Below are 18,167 nucleotides of genomic sequence, written 5' to 3' on the forward strand. Positions count from 1 at the left end.
TCCATATATACATTTACTGGAATACACCCAGAGCCATGATTACATCTTGTTTGTTGATGTACTATGGCTCACTTTACAAAAGCAAATATTACAGTGCGTTCTAGGACACCTGTGCTCACACGATGAGTTCTTTGAAACTATATTTGGATATACAAGCTATTAAAAGCTTCTTGTACTGAGTGACCTTTCAGACAGAATTTAGATCAAATACTCATCCTGCTGCTGCCTGTTGCTGAGTGGAAGACAACAGAAAACCCTGGATTCAAACCTCCACTAGGTTTTTGTTTTCCTTGTTTTGTTTCCTTTCATTTTGCCTTGAGAAGATGACCAGCGAAACCACAACTCTGATATCCTTGAAGGAGGCGATGAAAAGGTTCCTAAGGGCTCCAGGGAGGGAGCAAGCATTGTCTGCTTTAATGGGAAGATGGGTAAGAGAAGAATAAAGAATAAAAACAGGCAAAGAACTATAGATATGCTAATTAGAATTCTATCTCTGTTTAAAGTAGTTTAAGTTTAAACCACTTTATATTTTTTAACCAGGTTAAAAAATATAAATTAATAATAAAAATTATTTCCATTCCAGGTGAATTCATTCAATTAATGCATGTGCTATATTCTAGGTATACAAAATAAGTAAAACATGTTTTCTGTCCTCAAGGAGTTCAAAGCCTATAGGGAGAACATTAGTATTCAAAAATACTAGAATTTAATGTGATTTTCCTAAAGAGCCCTGAGGACAGGAAGAAAGGATCAATTAATTTGCCTTTTATACTCGGAAAAGGAACCATTTATAGAGAGACATTTAAGTTAGATCTTAAAGTGTGAGTAAAGGGTTATGAGAAAGAAAAATATGGGAAGGAATTCTGGGGTGAGGTAAAGTATATGGAAGCCACAGACGCCTGGAATCCCATGCTCTTTTCAGTCAGCTGCTAGATGTCTCACGTGATTAGTGACTAGTCTATGAAAGGACGGGCAGAAGATAGGAGCAAAGGTTAAAGGTTTTATGTTTATCCTCCTGAAGATACCCAGTTTGGCCATAACTGTATCAATGGGCAACATGGATAATCGGTTGAGTTACATGAACAGAATTATGTTTCAGAAGCACATTTCTAGGGATGCCTGGGTGGCTCAGTCAGTTAAGTGTCTGCCTTCGGCTCAGGTCATGATCCCTAGGTCTTGGAATTGAGTCCCACATTGGGCTCCTTGCTCAGTGGGGAGGCTGCTTCTTCCTCTGCCTGCCCCTCCCCCGCTTGTGCTTTTTCTCCTTCTTTCTCTCTCTCTCACTGACGAATAAATAAATTAAAAAAAATTTTTTTTAAAGCAACATATTGGGGTGTCTGGGTGGCTCAGTCGGTTAAGTGTCCACCTTAAGCTCAGGTCATGATCCCAGAGTCCTGGGATGGAGTCCTGCATGCATCAGGCTCCCTACTTCTCCCTCTCCTCTCTGCTCCTCCTCTCTCTTTCTCTTAAATAAATAATAAAGTCTTTAAAAAATGGCAGCAGCATATTTCTAGAGGATGGATTAGTAGTAGCAGAAATTGAAAGCAAGGATTCAGTTAGGCTACTGCAATCCTAGGTCAAAGTGAAAGATAGTCATTAACTGGCTTAGTGGTGATAGAGAGGAAGGGATAATTTAGAGGCATTAATAAAGAGGGAGGAAAAAAAGGTAAAAATTATTCTGAGATTTTTAGTTCAAGTAATTGAATAGATGGTGGTATCACTAATCTGGGGAATTGTAGAAAACAGACTTGAATTTGCAGACATGTGGTTTAGGATTTATTTGGAATGGTGTGGGAATGCTTTTTGGTGAGAGGCTTCCAAAAAACTGTTAACAATTGTGAACTTTTACACTGACTTGACAAGCTAGAGATGACCTACAAACAACATAGTCTTAAAGGTGTCAAAGTTAATACAAAACAGTATGCCAGATGACATTGCAAAACACCAAACATTTCATAGTGGGCCTTATCTGTATGTAAACAAAATATCCTGAACAGTGAGAAGATTCCACCATAGTAATTTCTGATGATGGGGGTGTGGGATAGTTGGCCTCTCAGTTTAGGACAGTTGAGTTTGACATCTCCACCCAGGTGGAGATGCACAAAACATAAAGATATGGGTCTAGAGCTTAGTAGAGATGTGATACCTGAAGCTGAATTAGCCTTAAGATAAAGTGAGGACCAAGAAGAAAAGATGGTAAAGGACAGAACCTGGATATAGAAGAACTGGGACATAGAAGCTCAGGGACGTGGTATGTATATTAGTGTATCACTTCTTTCATGAAAAAAAAAATGTGGGGTCCTTCAGGCAGCTGAGTTGTGTTGTTTCAGTTCTCTGTGACTCAGTTTGACATAATTCTGGTGCCACAGCGCCCCCTGATGATTAAGGCTGTTTAGAGCTACCCAAATGCCCATGCGAGGTTACGCAGCTCAGCAACTCATCCGCATCAGGGACATGGATCATATGAGATGTATTTTATTAGTTCTGTCTAAGGCCTTTTCTAGATATTAGGGAATAGGTGTAAAGATGTCCCAGAAATAGTCTCTTTTTTTTTCAATTTTTTTTCTAATGTATTTATTTGACAGGGAGAGGGACACAAGCAGGGAGAGTGGGAGAAGGAGAAGCAGACTTCCCACTGAGCAGAGAGCCTGATGTGGGGCTCAATCCCAGGACTCTGGGATCCTGACCGGAGCCAAAGGCAGACGCTTAATTACTGAGCGACCCAGAAATAGTCACTCTGGGTGACTATTTCTCACCCGGAGAAATAGTCTCTGATTCCCTCCCTCAAACAGCTTACAATTTCATTCATGAAATGCTACCTCTAAAAATAAAGCAGGAGGTGGGGAGTGACAGGTAGTAGAGGCAGTCCCTGTGAAAATTAAGTCTTTGGCTGGATGATCTCCGGGCAGAAAGGCTAGCGGATTCAAACAAACAGTGGAAAGTGAGCTTATCCTTGAAGGTAGGATAGGATTTGGGCAGTCAGAGTAGAGTAGAGAAATGTACCTTATTAAATACAGGTCCCAGCACTGGCTAGCTATGACACTGGGTCTCAATCTCTTGGAGACTCAATTTTTTTATCTGTTAAGTTTATTTATTTTTTTTAGTAATCTCTATGCCCATGTAGGGCTTGAACTCATGACACGGGGATCAAAAGTCCCACGCTCTTCTGACTGAGCCCACCAGGCACCCTTCAGTTTCTTTATCAGTAGAATGATAAAAATGACTGCTTCACTTCTTATGGCTGTTGTGAAAATAAGAGTAATGCTTGTATTTAAAGTACTTCTTTCTTTAAAGTAGGCTCTATGCCCAGTGTGGGTCTTGAACTCAAGACCCTGAGATTGAGAGTTACAGGCTCCATTGACTTAGCCAGACAGGCGCCCCTAAAATACTTCTGAAAGTATAAAGTACAATACAAAATCAAGAGGTGGCAGATAATTCAAGTAATTAGACCATTAAAAGTTTGGCAATATAAGGAACATAGGAATTAGGATGATGGCTAAAGAGAATGGCAAATAAGAATATCTATCCATCATCTTAAATTTAAATAGCTACCCCAATTAATAGTGATTATAAACAATACATTAGAGCTTTAAGGCAAAACCTTAGTTTTGTCCCTTGTCCTAAAGTCTCCCTTGATTCTTTTATCCTATAGAGTAGACCACAAACTCCAAGGTTTAGAAGCACAGTTTAAAGAAATGGGTTTCACCAAGGATAGTCTGACCCAGAGATTTGAACAGCACAGCAAGGCTTTGGCAAGCCAGGCAGCCCAGGATGAGCTGTGGAGAGCAGTTCTGGCCCCCAAGTGAGTATGCAGTGAGAAATTGGTGGAATTTCATGGCTTTGTGAGAGCTTGCAGCAGTCATTCTAAACTTGAATTTCAATGGATTGTGAAAAAATGCTATTTTCTGAGGTCAATTCATTCAAAAAAGTTTAACTTGAGCAGCCGTTCATATGCCAGTACTGTCATATACATCTTGTCACAGTGTCTCTTGTTTGCCAATGTCTTGCTTAACACAGAGATGGGTGATGTAAGTCCTCTGCTTTTGAGAAATGTGTAGTATGAATGGCCTGAGAACTAAGCTATCCTGTATAGTGCAGGTCCTAGTTCTAAAATATTTTCTAAAATACTTTCTAAAATGGTTCTTCTCGTGGGTTTGTATCCAAGTAGAATTCTTTTGTTTTTTTGTTTGTGCAGAAAGAGTTCTACTGATTAAGAAGCTCTCCACATTTTTTGTAGATTCACTTCAATGGAACTGAATATTTTATACAGCTACGTCACTGAAGTTCTCATCTGCTTGCACATTCGTGTGCTTGACAAGCTACCAGACCTGGTGCGAGGTCTTCCCACCTTAACCTCTATTCTGAGACGAAAAGTCAAGAACCAGCGCGTTGGAGTTGTGTGGGAGTCTGTCCTGGAGGAGTGTGGGCTGCAAGAAGAAGATATCACAGCCCTTTGTACCTTCTTTATTGCCCATGGCCACAGGGCAGAATACTATGGTGCTAAAGTGAGGCAGATGTATATCAGGGATGTCACTTTCCTAATCACTAACATGGTAAAGAATCAGGCTCTGCAGGATGGTTTACTGAAGGCTGTTCAGATCATTGAGAAGGGGAAAGCAGTGAGGGCCCCCGAAGAGCAAAAGTCATCGCTAAAAGAGTTGCTACCACCAGTCAGAAACTAATTTTGATGACCAAGAGACTCTACTTCTAGGAATTTATCTTGCAAATGGGGGGAAAAGATGCATGTACAATTTATTACAGGCTTATTTTTATAACAAAAGTGAGGGAAGCCTTAAATATGATAAATTGATACAATGGATACTTTTTCTGTAGCAATATTAGAGAATGAAGAAGTTCTTTGTGTAACTGTAAAATGATATGGAGTTATCACCAAGATGTATTGTTTTCAAATATTTCCTATATATTGTGAAGTAGGAAAAAAGGGCAAAAACAAATACACACACACACACACACACACAGACACACAAGCTAATATATCCACAAAATTCATAAACTGTTTCTGGAGAGATATATTAGAAAGTAAGAACGTTGGTTGTGTCAGGAGGAAAAACGAAGAGGCTAGGGGTCAAAAGTAGGAGGAATTATTTTCACTGTTACTCCATTTTGTAAATTTTTGAATTTTGAGCCATGTGAATGTACTGCATACTAAAAGACAAAAAAACAACAATAAAAACACCTAATATTTATTGTATGTTGTGCATTTTTTTCTCTGGTACACTACCATAGTTATTTTACACAGGAAATGGAACTCTTGCACATTGACTATATATTAAAATATTTACTGGGCCACCTGGCTGGCTTGGTTGATAAGAGCATATGATTCTTGATCCTCAGAGTTGTAGGTTCGAGCCCCACATTGGATACAGAAATTACTTAAAAATAAAATCTAAAAATTTTTTAAAAAATTTATTGAACACCAAATGCCATGTACCAGGTGATGTGAATAGCAGAAACATTTGAAAATGCAGATCCCATCTTCCAGGTAAAGGTTAAATGCTTATGCTTTATTTGAGACGTACAGATTCAGATTAACCAAAATGAGGTGACACTCTGGAAGGAGTTAGGCAGAGGATTCGAAGTAATACAATATGATGTGTTACCTTGCTGGTCCCTCTTTGAAAATGAGCCATGAGACACAGCAGCTTGCTTGGTAGATGAATGCACTCAGTCTTGGAGCATCTGGTTGGCTCAGTCAGTAGAGCATTTGACTCTCCATCTCAAGGTTGTAAGTTTGAGCCCCATTTTGGGTGCAGAGATTACTCAAAAATAACATCTTGGAAAAAAAAAATGCAGTCTTGACCTCTCCAGACACACTGTTTGGAGAAACCATGCCTTGGAAGGAAGATGGAAAGGGCATTTTTCTGTCATGCTCACTTAGTCTACTGTTTTCAGTTGGCTGACATTTGTTCCATAGAGAGTGACCCCTCCCTCCCCCCCAATACTTCCAGGATGCATCATTTAAGCCCTCCCAGCAGCCAGTGAGAAGCCAGTAACTGCCTTGCTCAGTGCAGTGCTTTACTGGAATTCCAAAGTGAAGGAAGAGATTCTAGAAATGCAATAGGTCAGCCTCAGGCAGAGCAAGGGACTGTGGGTCCAGAAAGTGAACAAGGCCAAGGAAATCTAAGGAAGCATATTACATAAACATAAATATCTGAACATAGAAATCAAAATGCAAGAGTTACATAATAAGACTACAAAAAACCCACTATCACTAAGCAATACATGACAGGGTGAGTTCAGAGGAGGGTTATCACTGTGTGAGAGAAATACTTCCAGGAGGAAGCATACTGAATTGATCCTTCAAGTAGGCAAAACAACAAAATAAGACATTAGGATGAATTAAGATTTCAAACTATGGCCTGAAAGCACAAGATCTGGATGCCAGTGACTAGATCAGAGTTGAATGTTTTAAAAAATAATGGGAGAAGGGCAACTGGGTGGCTCAGTCAGTTGGGTGTCCATTTCTTGGTTTTAGCTCAGGTCATGATCTTGGGATCGTGGGATCCAGGCTCAAATTGGGCTCCACGCTCAGCACAGAGTCGGCTTGAGTTTCTCTCCTCTCTTGTGCCCATCCCTACTGCACTCTCGATCTCTCAAATAAATAAATAAATCTTAAGAAAAAAAAAAAAAGAATAATGGGATATTCCACAGGGAAAAGAAAGTTGGAACCATATTAGGGAGCCTAAAATTTTAGGCTCAGGTGTTGATATCATGGACAAGTAGATGACAACCAAAGGTTTCCAAATTCACATTAAAACAAAACAAAAGCTCCCAAAATGTTCTACCAAGGGCCCACACCTCTTTGCTTTGGCTCCATCTAGAAACCATCTGGCCAACTTCCATGGCCTCAGCAAACCCAAAAGACCTTAAAGACTTATTCATGCAGTGATTTTTTTCTCTTCCTTTACATCTAAGTAACATTTCCTCAAAAAACTCAGGCCTGCTTTTCAAAAAAATTTCTTATTGTGATAAAATACATACAACATAAAATTTACCCTCTTAACCACTTTTAAGTGGACAGTTCAGGGTAGTATATACATTCATAATATTGTGCAACCATCACTACCATCCATCTGAAAATAAACTCTGTACCCATTAAACAATAACTCTCCTGGCCCTTGGCAACCATCATTCTATTTTCTGTCTCTTGGCTTTGTTCTGAAGTACTAGGGATTGGTCTATTTAATCCCTGTGGTTTTTCTAGCCAAAACCTACTTTTTTTTAAATTAAAAAAAAATTTAAGTACTCTTTACACCCAATGTGGGGCTCATGCTCATATGAGATCAAGAGCCACATGATCCACCTACTGAGCCAGCCAGGCATCCCAAAACCTACTTTTATCATAGAATTCAAAACAGTAGGATCAGGTGTCAGGACAAGAACTTAGTATCAAAGTGAAAAAACTTATTTCAGAATGCATAAAATGTTAAAATATTTTTTCACTTCCTTTGTAATTTTGATTGTTCTAGATTGAAATTTAATAATACAGGAGTTCATCACAAATGATGCACATGACTGCTAAACCCCAGGATTGAGGCACCCTGTAGTTTGTTTTCTAAGCCCTATGAAACTGCTATGGAAATGAACGGATGTTTTTAAAAGGATTATCCACCACAACCAAGTGGGATTTATTCCTGGGCTGAAACGTTGGTCCAACATCTGCAAATCAATCAATGTCATACACTATATAAATAAAAGGACAGACAAGAACCATATGATCCTCTCGGTAGATGCAGAAAAAGCATTTGATAAAGCATAACATTCTTTCTTGATTAAAGCTCTTCACGGTGGGATGCCTGGGTAGCTCAGTCGGTTAAGCATCTGCCTTCAGCTCAGGTCATGATCCCAAGGTTCTGGGATCAAGAGTCCTGCATCGGGCTCCCTGTTCAGTGGGGAGTCTGCTTCTCCCTCTGCCTGCCGCTCTCTGTGCTCTCCCTGTCTCTTACAAATATACAAAAAACTTGTGCTCGCTTCAGCAGCACATATACAAATATACAAAAACCTTAAAAAAAAAAAACCCACCAAAAAACCAACTCTTCACAGTGTAGGGGTAGAGAGGTACACACCTCAATTTCATAAGAGCCATTTATGATAAACCCACAGCCAGTATCATTCTCAATGGGGAAAAACTAAGAGCTTTTCCTCTACAGACAGCAACATGGCAGGGATGTCCACTATCACCACTGCTGTTCAATATAGTACTAGAAGTCCTAGCCTCATCAGTCAGACAACAAAAAGAAATAAAAGGCATCAGAATCAGCAAAGAAGTCAAACTCTCACTCTTTGCAGATGACATGATACTCTAAGTGGAAAACCCAAAAGACTCCACCCCAAAATTGCTAGAACTCATATAGGAATTCAGTAAAGTATCAAGATATAAAATCAATGCACAGAAATCAGTTGCATTTGATGTGGATGGAACCAGAGGGTATTATGCTAAGCAAAATTAGTCAGAGTAAAACAATTATTTTATGATCTCACTGATATGTGTAATTTAAGAAGGCCGAGAATCATAGGGGAAGAGAGGAAAAAATGAAACAAGATGAAACCAGAGAGGAAGACAATCCATAAGAGAATTTTAACCACAGGAAACAAACTGAGGGTTGCTGGCTGGGGTGGGGGGTGGGGGGGTAGGGGGGTAGAGGGTGGGGGGTGGGGGCTGGGGAGTGCGGGGTGAAGGGATGGCAGGGATTAGTCATGGACATCAGGGACATCAGGGAGAGTATGTGTTGTAATGTGCACTGGGTATTATATAAGACTGATGAATCAAATCACAGACCTGTACGCCTGAAACAAATAATTTAAAAAGATGATAAAAAAATAAAAATAAGGAATGGATGGAAAATAAGATGGACATACTAATGCTTCAGCAAATCTTGACTTTAATCTGAACAAAATTTTCTCCCTTATTTTTGAGGCCTGCCCTCCCTTTCACTTGTTTTTCTGTAGAATCCTTTGTTCCAAAAACCTGGTATCCATGTTGATACTCAGTATCGAAACTTGGAAGGCCCAAGGCAGCGCTAGTCCTGAGACCACCTGGAAAACATATGCAACGCGAGGCCAACCCCTACCAGATTCCTGTCAAAACTGCCCAGATCCTGCAGTTTCCTATGAAACCCCTCAGCCTGTTGGCCTGGGCAGGCTGGCAGTCTTTTTTTTTTTTTTTTTTTTTAAGATTTTATTTATTTGACAAAGAAAGATCACAAGTAGTGATAGAGGAGGAAGCAGGTTCCCCACCTAGCGGAGAGCTCGATCCCAGAACCTTGAGATCATGACCCAAGCCGAAGGCAGAGGCTTAACCCACTGAGCCACCCAGGCAGCCCCAGGCTGGCAGTCTTAAGGCATTAGTCTGCTGCACCCTCCTTCGCCTGGCAAAGAAATAAACTATCTTCCTTCTTTATACCCAAGCTCTGTCTTTGCCTTACATATTTCGGCCCCAGAGCACAAGAGGTCAATTTGGGACAACACTTCGAAGGGAAGGCAATCCTAGAACAACCTATCTCCGGGCCTCAGATTTCATAAGGGGTGGGTTATAGAAGGCGGTGGCAGTGGTTGTTAAAACTGTAGCAAGTCTGCGGATTCTCCGGCTACAAACTTTCTAGGAGATAACCTAGGAGATGCTTTCCTAAGAACTTCAGAAAGCGACCCAAGAGGTTTGGTACAAGATAGCAGAAATAGAAAAGTAGTCTGAGGAGCAGATTTTAAGAAGAGGGAAGAATTTTCAAAATTTCTGTTTGGTCCTCAATCTGTTTTGACGCTTCCCTTTCCCAGTCAGAGACCAACCTCACGACACTCACTGGTGTCCGCAGTGAAAAGGACTGTAACGTAAGGGGAGGGCCCTTCGCCCTGCGGGAAAGGCGCAGGGCGGGGCGGGCGGGGCGGACAGGACCCGGAAGTCCCGCCCAGCCGAACGTCAGCTGTGTCGGCCCTTGGGCGGTTCTCTGGGTGGGAGGGGCCGTTTGGTTGGGCAGTTGTGACGTCACTGGCCCTTGTCGGGTTGCTACGGCGCCGCTGCCAAGGTTAGGTATTTGGGGCTGAGCGAAGAAAGGGGACTGTGGGCTCAGAGCGCCGGGAAACGGCTCAAGGTGCACGAAAGGTGGAACGTGGGGGCTCACGTGCTGCTGCCACAGCAACGGTAAAACGGAAGTCGTGCTCCCGCGCAGCCCGGCGCCCGGGCGGAAACAACTTTCTTCCCGGAGCTACGGCCCGGAGCTGCGGCCCCGAGCTTCGCGCCTGGGCGGCCTCGGGCTTGGCAGCCGGGAGCTCCGGGAGCACCCTCCGCGGGTAAGAGGGAGGAGGGGAACTTGGCGCGTACCTCCCGCCGCGCGGGAGAGCTGGAGCGCACCGCCGGCCTTGCAGCAACGGTTGTGTTAATGCCTCGGAGCAGCCTCGGTCTCCCGACGGAAAGGTTCGTTTCATTACCCGACATTTGTCTTAAACATGGATAAACACGCCGCCTTCCAGGGCAGCCCCGTTTCCCTGGATCGCAAAGCGCCCTTTTGCTTCAAGACGTTATGGGATGCTCCCAGTCTCTGAATTCTGATACGCTACTGGGCATAATATTTAAGCACAAAGGTGTTAATTTCCTTTATCCGTAGTTGGGCCGGAATTAAGATTCTTTCTCTTTCAGGTATTGATGTTGAGTGTGCCTTTTTAGCATATAAAAATGGCTGTACCCAAAAACGCCATCCCCTCCTTGTCGGAATGCCTGTGCCGCATCTGTGTGGAAATCCTAATCGAGCCCGTAACACTGCCTTGTAATCACACGCTCTGTAACCCATGCTTCCAATCGACTGTCGAAAAGGCAAGTTTATGCTGTCCCTTCTGTCGCCGCCGGGTCTCTTCGTGGACCCGATACCACACCCGAAGAAATTCTCTTGTCAACATGGAACTTTGGGAATTAATCCAAAAACACTATCCAAAGGAATGCAAGCTTAGAGTCTCTGGGCAGGAATCAGAGGAAATAGGTGAGTAAAACCCAGCGTCCGTGTTGTCTGAAAAATCAAAATCCTTTAAAAAGTGAATCACCACTAATCCATTTTCAAAAAGAACAAAAAGCCGATTAATATTAGTCTAAATCTTTAGTGGAGATTTGGGTTTTATGGGCCCCAAAATGTTGATTGAGGTCGATGGTAACGTTTTGTTCATTGTGAGGATGTCCAGGCTGCATTCAGTTGTTTGTTGGATTGAAAATGACAAAGAAACAAACCAGAAGAATGGCCCACATAGAGCAGTTCAGTCATGTGAAAGTTATATAAATATCCACAAATGAGCAGTAGTCAGTAGAGCAACCCCAGAAGTACAAAAAGTACTGGATTCCTGTATTACTGTTTCTTTTACTTTCAGTTATTTTCTTTAACTTACTTGACTACAGCAGTACATCTCCATTCATTTAGTTCTTCCCTTAAGCATGCAGTGAACCTCAAATAGCTTTCAGGGACCAGTTCCATCTAGTTCAGTTATTCTTTTTTTTTTTTTTTTTTTTAAGATTTTGTTTATTCATTTGACAGACAGAGATCACAAGTGGGCAGAGAGGCAGACAGAGAAAGAGGGAGGAAGAAGCAGGCTCCCTGCCTAGCAGAGAGCCTGACGCAGGGCTGGATCCCAGGACCCCGGGATCACGACTGAGCCGAATGCAGAGGCTTTAACCCACTGAGCCACCCAGGCTGGCAGTCTTTTTTTTTTTTTTTTTTAAGATTTTATTTATTTGACAGAGAGATCACAAGTAGAGAGAGAGAGAGAGAGGAGGAAGCAGGCTCCCTGCCTAGCAGAGAGCTCGATGTGGGACTCGATCCCAGGACCTTGCGATCATGACCCGAGCCGAAGGCAGAGGCTTAACCCACTGAGCCACCCAGGCACCCCTATTCTTTTCATCCTAGCCTTATGCCATACTCACTTGATCCATTGTTGGATACTTGCATTGTTTCCATTTTTTAGCTATTTGAGTAGTGCTGATATAAATATTCTTTGTATAAGTATTTGAACATTTCCTGTTCTTTGTGTATGTACCTAGGAGTGGAAGTGTTGGGTCATATGGTAATTCTTTTTTTTTTTTTTTATGTAGAAAGGATTTTTTTAAAAGATTTTATTTATTTATTTGTCAGAAACAGAGCACACAAGCAGGGAGAGCCGCAGGCAGAGGGAGAACCAGGCTCCCCGCTGAGCAAGGACTCGATCCCAGAACTCTGGGATCATGAGGTGAGCAGTAGGCTGGCATAGTAGCCTCCAGTCTAATTGGCTTGCCTGCCCTAGAACCTTTGCCCTATAAATGAGCTGTGTTGAGGGCAATGGGGCCATAGTGTTCTCTACCTGCTGTGCTGGGGGGTAACCTTTCTCCTTTGTACGTTTAAAGTGGGTGGAGGAAGGGAGCCCACGGTCTCTCAGGTCCACTTACCTGGAATTCAGCCTCTGCAACAGTGAGCTGGAAGGGATAAGACATGCTGGCAGTTTGTTTCTCCCAGAGGGATCCCATAGCCCTTTACCTGGAGCTGGGGAGACAGGGAGCCCTGGCTTGGCAACCCCACTTGGAGTGGAGCCTCCCTCTTTTTTAGCTGGGTAGTGGGGGGAGGTGGTAATGGCTCAAGTGCCAGAGTTTCTTATTTTTCTTAATGAGATTTAGTAAGTTTTGGGGGAAATATTTCTTCATTTGCTATATGTTCCTAGGACAATTTCCAGGGATTATAGGACCAGTTATCTATTCTCTAGTTGTGGTTGTTTTGTTGAAGAACTCTTCTACAGATCTCCTCACTTTACTGTCCTGGAGGTTGATTCTCCTTGATTTTTTCATGTAAATTCTATTGCAGTATAACATATATACAAAAGTGTACAAATCAGGGGCTCCTGGGTGGCTCAGTCAGTTAAGCATCCAACTCTTGATTTCGGCTCAGGTCACAATCTTAGGGTTGTGAGATGGAGCCTACTTGGCTCCCTCTCCCTCTGCCCTTCCTTCCCCTGCCCAAGTGCATGTGCACCTGCTTGTGCACGCTTGCTCCCCCCCCCCCGCAAAGTGTACAAATTGTAAATCTGCAGTTCAGTGAATTTTTGAAGTGAAAATGTCTATATAACCAGCATCCAGGCCAAGACCCCGAACTTTACCAGAGCTCCTAAGTTCTCCTTGTGGCCCAGTCTCTAGTCACTTGCCATTCCTGTAACTACTCTTCTGACGTTTAACACCGTAGATTGTTTTTACCTCTTCTGAACTTTTTAAAAAAGGGCATCTTGTGTCTTGTGTTTGGCTTCTTTAGATAGCATATTATAGCATATATTGGGAAATTGATCCATGATATATGTGACGTGGGTTTGTTTTCACTGCTGTGTAGTACTATGTTGTATGGATATTAAATAGTGAAAACAATGAAAAATGTTACGTCCATTGATATTGGGCATTTGGGGCTGTTATGAATAGTGCTGTAACATTTTTATACTTGTATTTTGGTGAACCTATGTCTACATTTCTGTTGGATATATTCATATACCTAAGAGTGGAATTTGGGGGTCACAGAGTGTGGATAAAAAGTTAAATCCTGGGATGCCTGGGTGGCTCAATAGGTTAGCATCAGCCTTCGGCTCAGGTCATGATAACAGGATCCTGGGATTGGGTCCCACATGGGCTCTTTGCTCAGTGGGGAGCCTGCTTCTCCTTCCTGCTGCTCCCCTGCTTGTGCAGGCTTGCTCTTTCTGACAAATAAATAAAATCCTTATTTGTTAATTTATTTTTAAAGTTTTTTTTTTTTTTTTGACACAGCGAGAGGTCACAAGGAGGCAGAGAGGCAGGCAGAGAGAGAGGGGGAAGCAGGCTCCCTGCTGAGCAGAGAGCCCTTTGATGCAGGGCTTGATCCCAGGACCCTGAGATCATGACCTGAGCCAAAGGCAGAGGCTTAACCCACTGAGCCCTCCTGGTGCCCCTAAAAAAAAAAAATCTTAAAAAAAAAAAAAAGTTAAATCCTTTCCTGTGCTATATGAGAATCCATCCTTTGATTAAATCTCTAGTTTTATTTCCCCCAAAACCTGAGGCTAAGAATGTTAATGATGTTACTAGGCAACATTGTTTAATGGGAAAAATGATCCCCAACTGACAAATTGCCCCTCTATTGGACGGAATTATAAATAGTGATTGGGATATTGTGCTCTGTGCTTTTCTGGGAATAGTGACCATTGTAACTGAGCATGTTCCTTGTGAGGAACCTCTGCCTTTATTGTTGCTATAAGAAATGCTCGTTGTTGTAGAGGAAGAATTATCTGGCTTCCTTGTTCTCATGCTATTAGATTAAAGCCAGATGTGGTCCTATGGTCATTTTCTGAGTGTAAATGTTGAGTGTAGTCTAAGACCACCCCATGGTGGGTGTTACATGTAGAATAGGCCTTAGGAGATCTTGCCAAACAGTTTTCCAGAGTGGTTTTACCAATTTATAGTCGTACCAGTATGTATGAGAGTTGTAGTTGAACCACATTCTGCCAACACTTTTTCTTTGTTTGTTTCTTTCTTCTTCTTTTTTTAAAGATTTTATTTATTTATTTGATAGAGACACAGCGAGAGAGGGAACACAAGCAGGGGGAGTGGGAGAGGGAGAAGCAGGGTTCCTGCCAAGCAGGGAGCCCGATGCGGGGCTCGATCCCAGCGAAGGCAGATCCCAGCGAAGGCAGACGCCTAACGACTGAGCCACCCAGGCGCTCTTTTATTTATTTATTTATTTATTTATTTATTTATTTATTTATTTATTTATTTTAAGATTTTATTTATTTATTTGACAGACCAAGATCACAGGTAGGCAGAGAGAGAGGAGGAAGCAGGCTCCCCGCTGAGCGGAGAGCCCAATGCGGGGCTCGATCCCAGGACCCTGAGATCACTACCTGAGCCGAAGGCAGAGGCTTTAACCCACTGAGCCACCCAGGCGCCCCAAGGTGCTCTTTTTTTTAAAAGAAATTTTGGTAGTGTACTTTTTTTCAGCATTTTGTTATGAAAAAAATTTTTTTAAAAAATTTTAAACATATAGAAAAATTGGAAGAATTTTATAGTAAACTGTTATATATCCATAACGAGATTTGACAGTATTTTATATTACTTATTTTAATTTATTTTTTTTTAAAGATTTTACTTACTTGTCAGAGAGAGAGTGAGAGAGCACAAACAGAGGAAGCAGGAGGCAAAGCAGGCCAAGGGAGAAGCAGGCTCCCCACTGAGCAAGGAGCCCAATGCAGGACTCATTCAAGGACCCTTGGTTCTTGACCTGAGCCTAAGGCAGACCGAGCCACTGCATCCTGGCAGTATTTTAGTTTAGTTTAGTTAAGATTTTATTTATTTATTTATTTGAGAGAGAGAGACAGAGCAAACAGGGAGCTGCAGAGGTAGAGGGAGAAGCAGGTTCCCCAATGAGCAGGGAGCCCGATGTGGGATTCATTCCCAGGGTCCTGGGATCATGACCTGAGCCTGGTACCCCGGACAGTATTTTATATTTGCTGTGTCACAGATCTTTTTTTTTTTTTTTTCCCGTTTATTTCAGTTTCCCTTAAATAAGTACACATATTATGAGGGATCAGTGTTAGCTTATAACTCTTTTAATGTAAATTTACATAGTGTAATGCACAAATCTTAATTGTACCTTCACTGAGTGTTCACATATGTATAACCTCTTGTAACATGAACCTTTATAAAAGTACAAAATATTACCATCACCCTTGAAGGTACCTTCATGTCCTTTCTAGTTAATCTCTACCCCCTACCCTCTGTTAGTCAACCAGTGGTTTTATTTTTTCCCACCATAGATAAGTTTTGCCTTTTCCAGTACTTCATATACATGGAATTCTATAAGTTTACTAGGGTTCACATAACGAAGTACCATAAACTAGGTGGCTTAACAGAAATTTATTTTCCCACAATTCTGGGGGCTAGAAATCCAAAATCAGGGTATCATCAGGGATGTATTCTCTTTTTTTTTTTTTTTTTAAGATTTTATTTATTTATTTGAGAGAGAATGAGAGAGAGCGAGCATGAGAGAGGAGAAGGTCAGAGGGAGAAGCAGACTCCCCAAGGAGCTGGGAGCCCAATGCGGGACTTGATTCCGGAAGTCCGGAATCATGACCTGAGCGGAAGGCAGCCACTCAACCAGCTGAGCCACCCAGGCACCCAGGGATGTATTCTCTTAAAGGCTCTAGAGGAGAATCTGTTCCATGCCTGCCTTTCTTTTCTCTTCTTTTCCTTTCCTTTTCTTTTCTCTTCTCTTCTCTTCTCTTCTCTTCTCTTCTCTTCTCTTCTTTTCTTTTCTTTTCTTTTCTTTTCTTTTCTTTCCTGTTTTTTATGTCTTTCTCTTAGCTTGTGGGTGTTGCTGATAGTTCATGGTACTCCTTGGCTTACAGCTGCATAACTCTAATCTCTACCTCCATAGTCACATGGCGTTCTACCTCTACCTTACATGACTGTCTCCACTCTCTCTCTCCTTTTTTATAAGGATACCAGCAATACTGCGTTAAGGGCCCATCCTACTCCACTATGAATTCAGTTATGTCCACAACAGCCATTTCCCAGGAAGGTCCCATTCTTAGTACCGATATTAGGACTTCAGTGTATCTTTTTGGGGGACACAGTTCAGCCTATAATAGTAATCATGTAGTGTATATACTTTAGCATAAGATTTTTTTACTTACTAATTTTTTACTCACTAATGTTTGAGATTCATCTTGAGGGTATTAGTAGTTTATTTCTTGTTAAAGTATCATCCTACTGATTAACTATAGTATACTTTGTTGGCACTTCTCCAGTTCTTGGTGTCTCAGCTGTTTCCAGATTTGGGCTATTGGGAATAAAGTTGTTGTTAAGATTCTTGAAGTAGTTTTGTTTTGTTTTGCTTTTTTGTAGTCATCTGTTTTTTTGTTTTCTTGGGCAAATACCTGGGAGTGGAATTGCTCAAAGTAGGTATATGTTTGGTTATTTAGGAAATTATGTACTATCTGCTGTGAAATGTGTAAGCCTGGTGATTCACAGACCTGGGGCAAATAATACATTATATGTTAATAAACAGACAATGGGTTTGGGGGAAAAAAAAAAGAAGAAGAAAAAAGTTATGTGCTATCATTTTCCAAAATGGTTGTATTATTTTCTAACCCCAGCAACAGTATTTGCAAATTCTCGTTTCTGCACATCTGTCTTAATTTGGACTGCTGTAACAAAGTATATAGACTGGGTGGCTTTAACAAAGAAGTTTATTTTTCCATAGTTCTGGAGGCTGAGAAGTCCAAGATCAAGATGCTATCTGACTTAGTTCTTTGTGAATGCCCTCTTCCTGGTTATGTCTTCACCTGGTGGAAAGTTAGCTGCTCTCTGGCCTCTTGTAAAGGCACTAAAACCAGTCAGAAGGGCTCTACCCTTCTGATCTAATTATTCCCTAAGCTTTACCTCCAAAAACTGTAGGGTTGGGTTAGGGTTTCAACACAGAATTGGGTGGGGGTTGGGAGGACACCTTCAGTTTATTTACAGCAGCTCACTAACATTTGTTGTTACCTATCTATTTAGTTTTAACCATTCTGATAGATTTGTAGTCTTATCTCATTGTAGTTTTAATTTGCATTTCCTTTTGACTGATGATGTTGAGTCTGTTTTTATTATTTATTGACCATTTATATATCTTCCATTATGAAGTATGTTGGAATCTTTTGCTTCTAGAGTTGTTTATCTTTGTATTACTATTTATACAGATTTCATTTATTTATTGTGCTTTTTTTTTTTTAAGATTTTATTTATTTGACAGATGACAAGTAGGCAGAGAGTCAGGCAGAGAGAGAGAGGAGGAAGCAGGCTCCCTGCTGAGCAGAGAGCCCGATGTGGGGCTCGATCCCAGGGATCATGACCCGAGCTGAAGGCAGAGGCTTTAACCCACTGAGCCACCCAGGCGCCCCTGTGCTTATTTTCTTAATAGTGTCTTGATGAGCTGAACGTTTTTTTTCCAAGATTTTATTATTTATTTATTTTAAGTAATCTCTACACCCAACTTGAGGGTTAAACTCACAGCCTCAAGACCAAGAGTCTCATGCTCCACTGACTGAGCCAGTCAGGTAATCTGTTGAGCTGAAATTTTTAATTTTCATGAAGTCTAATTAATAAACTTTTCCTTTTATGGTTATTGCTTTCTGTATCCTAAAAAACTTTATCCTTT

General features: G+C 41.5%; 2 protein-coding genes across 8 annotated transcripts in view; both read left to right on the forward strand.

Annotated features, from left to right (window-relative positions):
• The first annotated feature begins 210 nt into the window (after positions 1-210).
• Positions 211-5,040, forward strand: SMCO1 (single-pass membrane protein with coiled-coil domains 1). Of its 3 annotated transcripts, none has more exons than XM_032869774.1 (3): positions 211-373; positions 3,653-3,802; positions 4,238-5,040. In XM_032869774.1, exons 1-3 carry the CDS (start codon positions 324-326, stop codon positions 4,680-4,682), a joined length of 645 nt encoding a protein of 214 aa, XP_032725665.1. In that variant the 5' UTR covers positions 211-323; the 3' UTR covers positions 4,683-5,040. The 3 variants fall into 3 exon arrangements, with proteins under 3 accessions (XP_032725665.1, XP_032725667.1, XP_032725666.1); XM_032869776.1 differs by having other exon boundaries at positions 211-277; XM_032869775.1 differs by lacking the exon at positions 211-373 and adding an exon at positions 1,022-1,136.
• Positions 5,041-10,023: 4,983 nt separating this feature from the next.
• The window catches only part of RNF168 (ring finger protein 168), a 41,989-nt gene continuing 33,845 nt past the window's right edge, over positions 10,024-18,167 (forward strand). For 2 of the 5 annotated variants that reach the window (XM_032869369.1, XM_032869373.1), the window contains exon 1: positions 10,312-10,988. In XM_032869369.1, coding sequence (XP_032725260.1) covers positions 10,688-10,988 — 301 coding nt within the window. In that variant the 5' untranslated portion in view covers positions 10,312-10,687. The other 3 variants (XM_032869372.1, XM_032869371.1, XM_032869370.1) reach the window with 3 other exon arrangements.

Source organism: Lontra canadensis, unplaced genomic scaffold, assembly GCF_010015895.1.
Source record: "Lontra canadensis isolate GAN:19392208 unplaced genomic scaffold, GSC_riverotter_1.0 scaffold38, whole genome shotgun sequence".
Lineage (NCBI taxonomy): Eukaryota > Metazoa > Chordata > Mammalia > Carnivora > Mustelidae > Lontra > Lontra canadensis.